The sequence below is a fragment of the Lycium ferocissimum genome, chromosome 10, assembly GCF_029784015.1.
Source record: "Lycium ferocissimum isolate CSIRO_LF1 chromosome 10, AGI_CSIRO_Lferr_CH_V1, whole genome shotgun sequence".
Lineage (NCBI taxonomy): Eukaryota > Viridiplantae > Streptophyta > Magnoliopsida > Solanales > Solanaceae > Lycium > Lycium ferocissimum.
Window position 1 is genome coordinate 21,435,809 of NC_081351.1, and position 12,275 is coordinate 21,448,083.

At 34.6% G+C, this 12,275-nt stretch overlaps 1 protein-coding gene across 2 annotated transcripts; it reads left to right on the top strand.

Annotated features, from left to right (window-relative positions):
• Nucleotides 1–1,767: 1,767 nt before the first annotated feature.
• On the top strand, nt 1,768–10,873 carry LOC132032791 (E3 ubiquitin-protein ligase RHF2A-like). Of its 2 annotated transcripts, XM_059422511.1 has the most exons (9): nt 1,768–1,872; nt 3,570–3,713; nt 3,841–3,887; nt 6,430–6,492; nt 6,607–6,694; nt 7,167–7,498; nt 8,182–8,265; nt 8,418–8,762; nt 10,482–10,873. In XM_059422511.1, the coding sequence occupies exons 2-8, from the start codon at nt 3,579–3,581 to the stop codon at nt 8,707–8,709; spliced, it is 1,041 nt and encodes a 346-aa protein (XP_059278494.1). In that variant the 5' UTR covers nt 1,768–1,872; nt 3,570–3,578; the 3' UTR covers nt 8,710–8,762; nt 10,482–10,873. The 2 variants fall into 2 exon arrangements, with proteins under 2 accessions (XP_059278494.1, XP_059278495.1); XM_059422512.1 differs by lacking the exon at nt 1,768–1,872 and having other exon boundaries at nt 2,287–3,713; nt 8,185–8,265.
• Nucleotides 10,874–12,275: the final 1,402 nt, after the last annotated feature.

The window sequence follows — 12,275 nt, forward strand, 5'->3', positions numbered from 1 at the left end:
TCTTTGGTCATTTTGAAGCAACAAAAATCAGTGAAGCCATGGAGACATAGACATGTAGATCAATTAATGACTTGGGTTTCTCCTTTGAGTGATTTTCACTTTTGTGGAAGCATATGCATCAATTCATTCAGCAACACATTAATCCATATTTCAGTGATATAAGACTTGTAACAATTGGATAATACAATAATAATGTCTTACTTAACAAAATAAAGGCTAAACCTCAAATCTAAACAAATGCAACATGTATACGTACTATATTATATTTCAAGAGGACAGGCCATATCATTGTGTGGATAACTTGTCATGTCATACTATTATAATTTAATTATACCAATCATATGCCACACCAAATTATTCTTCAAAGAACATAAGTTCGTGATTAGAGATCATATATCCTATCAACTTCGCATTCCTAACCCCAAAAGTTTACTATAAAATAATGTGGTAGGTGGATGAGATTCCTTCGACTTTAACTAAACGTCTTGGATTTGAACCCTAGGAATAAAGAAATTCTTGAGAGGAATCACTTTTCCAGAATCTATATGGCGCGTGTTTGGGTTAGTCAAGCCAAAAAAATTCAGATACTAAATGGTTAAAAAGAAAAATAAAGCTAAAAAAAATGTATCACCACGAAATGTAGTGTGATGAATGAAATCCTCCCAACAATAATCAGATATCTCGGGTTTACAAATATCTTGATTCACTTATGATCACGTTGTTTTCTTAATAATGTAGCTGAACTTCTCTCCATAAGTTAAAAAAAAGGGACAAAAGATTTACAAACTACTAATTAGTTGACTGAACAAGGCATATAAATCATCATAAGGTATACGCACAATTCATTCACAAATACATCAACCTTTAGTTCATATGTGTGTCTCTTTAAAGTTTTACTTTGATAAGAAATTTCTTGGTTTCCGCATGTAGTATTAGTTATGTGCATCAATATTATGGATCACAAACTTTGAATTATTCTGCAACATAGTTTTGGCTTAAGAGCTTAAATTACTTTTGTAATATATGCAAATCAAACATCTTCATTTTTTTTTTTTTTTAGTAAATAGAAGAGAATAAAAAGTTGGTTTAATACTTACCGCCCGGGTTCATGTTGACTCAATGATTACATGATATTATCATAATTATTATAAGTCATAGTTAATTAATATATATTTTTACATTAACGTATAATTTAATCATGATATATTAGTATGATTTATTATAAACATCGAGTGCAAGTAAAGTTTACCACTTTAGCTTGAATTCAAGTGTTCAGTTGATAGTAACGTTAGTTTAGGCATTTGATATGAAAACATTGACAAATTCAAGGCACTTCTATATATTATATTTTCATTTTTTTCTAATTATTTCTTTCTTGAGCCGAGAGTCTATCGGAAACAGCCTTTCTACCTCTCTCAAGGTAGAGGTAAAGTCTGCATACATTCTATCCTCTCCAGACCCACTTATGCGACTATACTGGGTATGCTGTTGTTGTTTTTTCTTTTTTATTTCCTATAACGTGTTTGGTTGAGCAAAAATAATTTAAATTCATTTCGTATAAGCATAAAAGTTCGAACCCGAAACTTGTAATTAAGGATCGAGAAACCTAACTCTCTTCCTAGTACAATCTTGATGGTGATTTATTTCTCTATTGTTAAATAAGCACAAAATGAGTAAATGACAAAAATAATACTAGGTGGCAAAATAACGTGACCCCCATTACCATTTTCTAATTATTCTCTTTCTTTTGTCTCCCTTATTTCTATTTTTTTATGAGAAAAAAATATCAAAGCTTTAATCTTTCTAATTCATGGCATATTTTTCCTCTGAAACATTTTCCACAACATTTGTCTGATCTTTTTTTTTTTTGAGGTAAATTTCCTAATCAATAATATGAATATTCTGACCCTTATTGATCTAGTTTATGATGATTGTAGTTGTTCTTTTAATGGAATTTTTAAATTTTTATTGCACATTATCAAGAATTTTCTTGTGAAGAATGTAAATAGGTGAAATTTCTGTGAAGTTGTGTTAAAGTTTGCTTCTTTTTTTTTTTTTTTCCAAGATTGTTCTGGTGGTTGATGTAAATATGTGAAATTTCCTTGTTGTGTTAAAGTTTGCATTTTGTTTTTCATGATTTTTTCTTGTGGTGAATGTAAATATGTGAAATTTCCTTGTACTTGTGTTAAAGTTTGTAAATTTTGAAGATTTTTCTTGTGGTGAATGTAAATATGTGAAATTTCTTTGAAGTTGTGTTAAAGTTTGCCTTTTTTTTTTTTTTTCAAGATTTTTCTTGTGGTGAATGTAAATATGTGAAATTTCTTTATTGTTGTGATAAAGTTTGCATTTTTATCAAGAATTTTCTTGGGGTTAATGTGAATATGTGGAATTTGTTTATATATTTGTGTTAAAGTTTGCATTTTCCCCCTTTGTTACCTAGATGATGATTTTAAGGAATTTTTAAAATTGTGGTGCACATTATCAAGAATTTTCTTGTGGTGAATGTTAATATGTTTATATATTTGTGTTAAAGTTTGCACCTTTTTTCCCTTTGTTTGATAAAATGAAGGACTTGTAATGTATGTGGCGGAGCTAGGATTTTTAGTTTATTGGTTTTGAACCATAATCCTTCTTGTTTAATGGGCTATGGATAGATTACTTATATGAAATAAAAAAATTAACATAAATACGAAGTTTGGGCCAAAGCCATTAGCTAAAATGGTACCTCCGCCCCCGTGTATATGTGCTTATTGAGAATACCAGGATGATAAGTTTATGGAATGAAGATATATATTACTGAGAACAATTCTCTTGTTGAGAATGTCATGGGAAATTTCTTAATATCTTTTAGAGTTGGCATTTTTTTAATTTTGTCTGACAAATGAATGAGTTCTAGTGTATGTGTATGCACAGGTTGAGAATACCCACATGGTGCTTTTATTAAATTTGTGAAATTTCTTCATGTTTGTGTTAAAGTTTGATTTTTTTTTTTTCATCTGTTCTGTGAATTAAAGGACTTCAATGCATCTAACCGCACATATTGAGTATAGTGATTTTGTTGAACTAATAAGGATTTTAATGAGGACTCTTCAATTTTCTTCAGAATTCTCGAGTGTCCCATTTATGTTATACATCGATTAAGCATTCATCAGTTATGAATGGAGTTCTCCACGTTATGCGGAGGAACTTTCTAATTTTTTTTTTTCGTTTTCTCGATTTCTACTTTATTCTAGTGTTCTTTGCTCTTGGGAGATACTAATAGGAGTATCATGCGATATTAATCTCCCGTTTGCCCGTCCTCAAAACAACATTTGGTCATTCATTGGACTGAGTTTTTGAAAAATATTTTGAAGATGAGTTTCAAGTTTGAAAAAGTGGTTTTAACCAGTTTTTCAAGTGGATTTTTTTTTCCTCTCACAAAAGTTCAACCCCTTTTCAAGTTAAATGCATGTCCAAACACAATTCAAATTTTCAAATTTCATTTCTCAACTTTTTTTCGAATATTACATTTCTTATGTCTAAATGCCTACCAAATCAAATGATACATGGGATGTTATTGCATATGTTAGGTTCTAAGAATGGGCGACGAGCTTAATAAAGCAGAAAATAATGTCATATCAGCTGCAGCATTTGTGGAAGGAGGAATTCAAGAGGCCTGTGATGACGCCTGCAGCATTTGTCTGGAGGCTTTCAGCGACAGCGATCCTTCCACGGTGAATACTAATACTTTTTGCACAGTATAAAACTGTTTATTAAGTATATGATTGTTGTGCTCCTTCTGGCTCTTTTTTACCGAGGCGTTAATTTGTCTAAGATATCTGGTCTCTTGTTGTTCAACAGTTAACAAGCTGCAAGCACGAGTTTCACCTCCAGTGCATCCTAGAATGGTACGCTGTTGCACAAAATCCTGCTTCTACCATCTTTATTGGTTTCGAGAATCTTTTTTTTCGTGAAGTTGATTTTGAGAATCTCAATATACTGCTTTTGACTTCTATGTTGCTCGGACTCCCCAAAAATGCTGTAGCACCCGAGTCGGGTCCTCCAAAAGTAGTGTATTTTTGGAGGATCCGACAAGCATCCCTGGGGATTTTTGAAGAGTACGAGCAACATAGGCTCTTCTTATTTTGTATTCAGTAGCTTATTTGTTGTTGTCTGGCCTAAAAAAAGTCAGTTGAAGATTTTAAATCCAGTGAGGAATAGAAGAAGAAACTTAAACTTGATAGCTTTTGTGACTGTCCTTTCGTGGGAAGGGGGCGGCTATCGTAAATGTGAGTTGGGATAGCAACACAGAGAAGTAAAAAAGAGTTGGCCAGTTGCAGTCCGAGTGTAAAAAGACACATTTAGTAGCAGAAGGGAAAAAAGGAGGAGGATAGGGAGATATAGGAGAATGAGAGAAAAGGATATAGGAGAATGCTCAATTCATAAAGTATTCATCAAGTGTTACTCAAGTCTTCTCAGCAAAATCATAACTATCCACTTTGTAGAATAGGAAGCCTGAATAACAATTTAAAGTTTTCTTGTAACTAAGATTAGGATCATCTCAAACGAATAAACAAAAACTTATCTCTAACTAAAAGATAATAGTATCTCTAAGTAATAGATAAAATGTGATCTCTACATCGCACTAAGGGTGTGGCCCAGGAGCCAATGAAGTAGGTTGAGAACTATGAGGTATGAGGTCCAAATTCCAGTAGAAGCAAAAACACTAGGTGGTTTCGATGTATCCAAGCCTCCATGAACAGAGTTATCCAGTATTTGTGCTAGTGGAGATAATAGGTACCTCGTAGTCGAGGTGCGCACAATCTGACCCGGACACCACAATTATATAATTTTTTTTTATCTCTAGTTTGTTCTTAACTAAAAGATAAAGATAAGCTACATCATTCTCCCTCAGTTGGAGAAAATGTGACGCTGGTGGGTGAGATTGTTGGTATAATTCCAAAAGACGTAGATTTACAGATCGGAATTCATCCCCGTTAGTACATGCAGCATCAAGCGATGATCCTTCAAAGGAACTATTTTTGCTTGTACCAACCATCTTATATTGGATTGAATTCCACTTATAGTTGTGTCTGGTAGTACAAGGAGTGCTATCACTAACTCTAAGAGAGATCAAGCTTTCTTATTGTCGCTTCCAGTTAAATGATGAAAGATGTCGGCTGAATGATGTTGACTGGGTTTATATAATAAGTAACGAGTTCTAAAAGTGTAGCCGCTTAATGAATCAAAACCTCGTTTCTGTTGCCAAAATTGATGTATCACTAGAATGGAGAAGGGATGGAGAAAGGGAGGATAGAGAGAAATAGGACAATGAGTGTGAATAATAAGAGAGATATAAAGAGTTCGATCAATTCATAATGCAGTATCACTGATTCACCAAATATTGTATGTCTTGTTGACAAAGTACATAGGGTTCGATTCACACAATAGGAACTCTGAACAGTCATAACGTCTGAAACAAACAAAGCTCGATTTGTAACTTAAAGACAAGGCTGCATCAAATAGATCCATATAGTATTTTTTATATTCCTCCGTCTGTCTTTAGGTGCATAGTCATAGTGAGTGTAGGTCTTCTTTTTCTTTTGTCCTTTTTTGTGAGTAAATGTGTAGCAATTAGCATCATGACTCGTGATTACATTGAAGTAGAGACCATTATACAAGGGTAACCATGTTACTTAGCGCAGCTATCGTCATTTCTAAAGTAGTATGATTTCTAATCTCAAAGTTTTCTTATTACAAACAAATGAACCATAGACTGAGAGGGAATGAATGGACTAGTAATTTTTGTGCATAAAGAGAGACGTAAATAATGGTGTTGTAGAAACTGGTCTTCTTATTAGTTGTCCATAGTTTTACTTGCTAGGTTATAAAGTATTTGCATTGCTAGAATATGCATGGCAACTATCTCATTTCAGGTTGTTTCTCTCTGTAAGTTTTCCCTATTAGAGCCTGTTTGGATGGGCTTATGCCTATAAGCTGCAAACAGCTTATAAGCTAAAAAAAATAAGTTGGGATATTTTTTTTTAGCTTATAAGCTGTTTTCAGCTTATAAGCTGCTTTAGATAAGCTAAGTCAAATGGGCTCAATTATTTTTTTGAGCTTATTTTAAGCACAAAATGACTTTAAGCTGGCCAGCCAAATACTCAAAAAAGCTGAAAACAGCTTATAAGCCAATCCAAACGGGCTCTTACTTGGGAGATGTTTGATATGTTATTTTTGATGTTCACCTTTTTTTTTTTTTTTTTTTTTTTGGGGGGGGGGGGGGGGGGTGTTTAATTTTAAACACTGTAACCCATATTCTTGATAGTTAAAATCACTTTTCTTAGATGAAAGCTTGTCAAACTCTTGGACCGATTTTAGTTCTGAAGTTCAAAACTTACATACATATTATTCAAGTTTATTATCATTTGTATATATTTTTTAAAACAGGCATCAGAGAAGTTCTAATTGTCCAATGTGTTGGCAGCCCCTAAGTCTGAAAGATCCTACAAGGTTCATTTTGCTTCTTTTCCCTTTCCAATTTCATAATTTTCACTTCTTTCTCATGTTGTGCGTTACCTTGATATTCAATTTTGATTGACTTCCTTGATTTGGATGATATTGCAGTCAAGAATTGCTTGAGGCTGTGGAACAAGAGAGGAATATTAGGTTTAATCCGGCAAGAAATGCTACAGTATTCCGTCGTCCTACTCTGGTAAATTTGAATTTCAGCATATTTATTGTCCATCTGAGTTTGATATCCACAAGCTATAATGTTGGAGAAAATGACAAAAATGGTCCCTTATATTTGATGATAATTGGTAGGTTCAAATAGTCCCTTAAGTAGGCGTTTAACAGTTTTGGTCCTATAATTTTCCAAGTTAACACTTTTAGTCTCCGTCAAATATTTACGCACTCTGTTAGATTTGACTGGTACTAAGCTGGGAGCTCATATTTAGAGGTACAATTTTGTAGTCTCTGCTATTTTTAATTTATTTCTAGAGTCTGGTGTAATTTCTGCTATTTTTATATTTTTTGTATAGTGTCTAGGGAAGCTTTTTGTGTTGCGTATTTTAGGATTTGATGGGACTTTCTTGGTGCTTATATTTAAATCTTTTTTCCCCCTCCATTTCTGTCATTTTCTCTATAATGTTGCATCATCTCATTTTCTTTTGATTGCCCTCTAGTTGACCACCGGGATGAGCGAGTCTGAACTCGAAGAGCGCATTCTTCAGCATTTGGCTGCTGCTGCAGCAATGGGAAGGGGACACCATATTGGTCAACGAGAGGGCTCAAGATATCGGTCATCTTCCCATGGCCGTCCACAATTTTTAGTGTTTTCAACTCATCCTGATCCATCTCCTGCTGCTGAATCAGATTCTGGCCGAGCTATAGCTGATCCTTCTCTTCCTATTACTGCTGTCCACAGCGACACTGATCAAAGTAATCAACTTTCTGCATCATCGTCTCGATATGTTCGGCCCCAAACAGTCATACAAGGAATACCTGTTGGCGATGGGTACTGATGCTTTTCAATCTCCTGGCTAAACATCAACAAATGACAAAAATGATCCCTTTATGTTTGAGGATAGGTTCAAAATAGTCCCTTAAGTATGCACTTAAAAATTTTGGTCCTTTAAGTTTGCCAAAAGTTAACACTTCTAGTCTCCATCAAATATTTCACAATTTACGTTTGTTAGATTTGACGGAAATAGTGGGGGGAAAAAAGATTTAACCTTAAATTCCAAGAAAGTCCTATCAAAACCTAAATATGTAACACAAAAAACTGCACTAGACACTAAAATGATATTAAAAAAAAATAAAAATAGCAGAAATTACACCTCAAAAGATTGCACCAGACTCAACAAATAAATCAAAAATAGTAGAAACTACAAAAATTGTACCTCTAAATCTGAGTTCCTGCTAATTTTCTTTTTTCCATAGTTCCCGTCAAAACTAGCAAGCAGAGTTCGGTAATATTAAACGCAGACTACAAGTATTAACTTTTGTCAAACTTTAAGGACCAAAACTGTTAAATGCATATTTAAGGGACTATTTTGAACCTACCCTCAAACATAAGCGGCTATATTTATCATTTTCTTGTGTAAACTATACAATTTGCTTCTGAGCTGGAATTGTTAAATGATACACATGTTTCTCAACTCAAATTTGTCATTATCTTTTGGTTTTCTTTCATTTTAGAAGCTCTTCTAGTCCATCTTTGGCAGAAAATCAGGATACAGCAGGACCATCAGTCTTTCAGTCATTATCGGCAATGTCAATGAAGTATGAATTACTGTACTTGCTTTAATAATTCTTATTCTGTACAGAGGCACATCTAGTTATTGTTTAATAATTCTTATTCTGTACTGAAGCACGTCTAGTTATTGTTTAGAGTGTCATTTTAGAAGCATGTTGAATATGGTTTTGCTTTCCAGGTACAGAGAATCGATCTCAAAGAGTACACGAGGGTGGAAGGAGAAATTCTTTTCTCGAAGCACTTCTATGGCAGATATTGGTTCCGAAGTTAGGAGAGAGGTTAATGCTGGAATTGCTAATGTATCTCGTATGATGGAACACCTCGAAACGCGAGAAGATCGAACAGACAATAACATAGTGGATCCTTCAAACACTGATCAGAGACATAATGATAATGTGGTTACTCATAACGGAAGCAGATTGAACGGAAATAATTCTACGACTTTTTCTGCAAGTTCAGCTCGGAATTAAGTCATTATTTAATCAGTTGCATGGCATTTGTCCTCATCGTTTCATCTTTGAAAGTAAGCAATTTATTCAGTAAAAGGCAGTTTCTTTCCTCTATAGTCTTTTTATTCTTATTTTGTGTTTAAATATGCGCCCTTTGATGATTTGCCTTATCTTTTTAGTATTTTTCATGTTTTTAAAGCTCCACGCAAAGTGGCTGGAGAGTTTAAATTCTTATCCTCTGTAGTCCACTGTAGTAGGATTATTGTTTTTCATGTCTTTTGAAGTCGGGAACTGACTACTGGGATTGTGTCCAGTAGCATGTTCCCCCCTCTGTTCTTAACTGATTCATTTTTGGTAATAATACAAGTAATTTACCAAAAGCAAAATCTCCATGCAAAGAATATTTTTAAATTAAAGGTATGCGTATATCAGAAGATATAGTTTGCTAGTACAAGTAAGTCATGTAGTTCAGTAGCCTAACTCTATTAAATTAGTTAACGGTTAATTAGGACGTCACATTTTATGATATGTTTCCTGAATGATGCTATAAGTGTCTTTTGGTATTAGGAAAGATATTGGCATGACTTATTGGCATAAGTAAGACTTGCAGTATCTTGGTTCTTGTCAATAATGCCGGATCTAGAATAGAGTAGACTATATATATGTGGAAAAAGATTTGCATATATATAAAGATCATAACTCATTGACTTGAAATCATGGATGTGATTGTGTTTTTTTGTTAACGTCTGTGTTCGGTAGAGCATATATTGGCTAATACATCCATGATTTGAGGTTCATTGATTCCCAATAATCTCAATTAAAAGAAAACTTCTTTATATGTGAAGGGGGATTGAACCCCCATCTATAAGGCCAGCTAAGCTTAAGTGGTTGATTTGAAGTTTATTGATTCCCAATAATCTCAATAAAAAGAAAACTTCTTTATATGTGAAGGGGAATTGAACCCCCAATCTATAAGGCCAGCTAAGCTTAAGTGGTTTCCATTGCTGCCGCTGGACCAACATACTGCTTCGTTAAGAGGTTCCCAACAGATTTGTTAATATAAATACAAGGTCTGCGCAAAAGTTATTGGGTTCCCGGAAACGCCCACTCGGTACCCTGGATCCGCCCCTGGATGATACTAGCAGATCTTCTCGTTGTCCTTGCTATTGTTGATCATATAGAAGATGAAAAGATCTAAGTATGTTTACTGGTATTTGTGAAACTTGGATGAATTATTTCTCAAAAGATGGCCTTATTTGCTGACTCTCTACATCTTAACTTGCTCCTTGTACGTGAGATTATCTCTTTTTTGTAAAAAGGATAGCCCAGTGCACGAAGCATCCTGCGTTCACGTAGGATGCGTGGAAGGGTCACACCCGAAGGGGGTGTACCCATGAGCGGATAGATAGAATGAAGGGGGTCCGAAAGAACCCTCTTTGTTGTAAAACTACTCTGTGTATATAGGGTTAAAAGTTCTGTTTTATGTATATATATTAAATGTTGAATCCGCTATACTCAAGCCAAAAGCTCGGCTCCACGGTAAAGGGGGTTCAAATTCTCTTATAGGACACAGGTCCAATTCCTGCTAACCACAGTTTCTAATCTTTTTAGCTTTAGGCGTTTTTAGATTTTTTAATCTCCGCCACTGGGTGTACCATGACACAGACATTAGTGACTGATTCGTTGACTTGAACCCGTGACCTATAAGTCACATGGAGACAACTTTACCGTTGCTCTGAGGCTTCCCTTCGAGATTATTGCTTTTTTATGATGAGATTTATTATGTTTTTCAGGTTTTTAGCTCATCATCTCCAAATATGATATGTGAGGACGACAACAGCAATTAAGCCTCAATCCCAAACTAGGGATGATGTACTATATTTTTCATGCCGAAGATATGTTGTCGGATCAGAACAAGGAAATGATAGCCAGTGAAAGAGAATGTTCTTTTTCGACTACCTGTAAAATTGTTTATAGTGCGTAAACATGAGTTGAATGTTGAACATTCCCTAAAATTTGGCATTTGGAGTTTGTGCTGGATGTTCCCACTATATATCATTTGAAAGTTTGATGAAATTTCTGCATTTGCAGCTTGATAACCTTCTCTTTATAAGAGAAAGGAAGCACAAATATGTATATTGATTATACATTGAATATGTAATGCTTTACGTATTCTTCACTGTCATATTTTCTTTTTGATTTGCTGCACTTGAGTCGAGGGTCTTCCGGAAATAGCCTCTCTACCTCACGAGGTCGGGGTAATGTCTGCATACACTCTACCCTCCCATACTCCACTTGTGGGATTACACTTAGGTATGTTGTTGTTTGATTATACACTTATTGAATATCCACCGACAATGGTTACTTCTTAAACAGTCTTGAATTCTTGATCCTAGTTTGGACTCAACCTATCTCAGTTTCACTTATAGGGGGTGAAGATGATCTGCACTAATTTTGGACCCAAAAGAAAAGGGCCACGACTAAGGGCTAATGGAGTAATATTGCTATTAAATGCAAAATTCACGACCATGACAAAAGTTATATTGTATATACAAGTTTAAAGTTATTTTTTGTATATAGTAATAGATGTTGAATTCTGTAGCGTCTTCATGAATTTACTTTTCAAATTTTTGAATCTCCGTGGAAAAAATTCCTGATTCTGCCACTAATTGGCACCATTTTCAAGCAAAACTTTCCATTTTGACATGAACTAAAAATTTAATATCATATATGCCCCTTTTTTTAAATAGGATGTCCTACTTACCATACCATTTGAAGGGGATTGGATCCTATTTACCTATACCGGAGAAGGTAGAGTTCTCTAGTACAAATAATTAAAGCGTGTGGTTCAGTAGCCTAACAATCTCAATTTAATTTCATTTGCATAGAAAGTCGCACTCCTATCTATGATACATTTCAAGAAGTGTGACTTTCTATGCAATATTGGCATAACTAAAATCCTTACTCCCTCTGGATCAAAAAAAGAGTCCAGTTAGCCATTTGTACACCCCATGTTAAAAATGCTAACTTCTAGATAAAAATAGTTAATTTGGCTAATAGGCATTGGGATTTGATCATATAACATAATAGGGGCAAATCTGAAAAAACAAGATTAATTTTGATAAGTGGATACTTTTTTTGACCCAAGAAAAAAAGGCTAAGTGGACACTTTTTTTGATCCGGAGGGAGTAGTATTTTGGTTCTTGTTATCAGTAGCAGATCTAAACTAGACACAAAAGGGGGCAGAATCCACATGTGTCTAGCTCGGTCTGAATCCGTTAGGATTTGGCCTCCCGTCGATCACCATAACTTACGGTTAAGGTAAGTCTTGTGGTTTAAAAACTCCTAGCAATTCATTAGGATTTGTGGTAAAAATTATGAATCGCCAGAACTTGTTGTAAAGGCAAGTCTTACTAGTATCAAATAAGCATCCTACGGACCCTTTGGAATCTTTGCTCTGAATTATGAAAACACGGTTATTTTTTCAGCATATGCGAAGTTGGTGGAAAGTACGGACGAGGAGGAAAAGCGGACAAATAGGGAAAGACATAAGACGGCGAAAGAGGTAAAGTTGGCGGTTACAGTGG

Excerpts from the sequence above, each read along its gene's own strand:
- LOC132032791 (XM_059422511.1), top strand. The coding sequence starts at position 3,579 with ATGGGCGACGAGCTTAATAAAGCAGAAAATAATGTCATATCAGCTGCA. Across the intron at positions 3,714-3,840 it reads GCGACAGCGATCCTTCCACG|TTAACAAGCTGCAAGCACGA; the intron begins GTGAATACTAAT and ends GTTGTTCAACAG. Across the intron at positions 8,266-8,417 it reads TTATCGGCAATGTCAATGAA|GTACAGAGAATCGATCTCAA; the intron begins GTATGAATTACT and ends TTTGCTTTCCAG.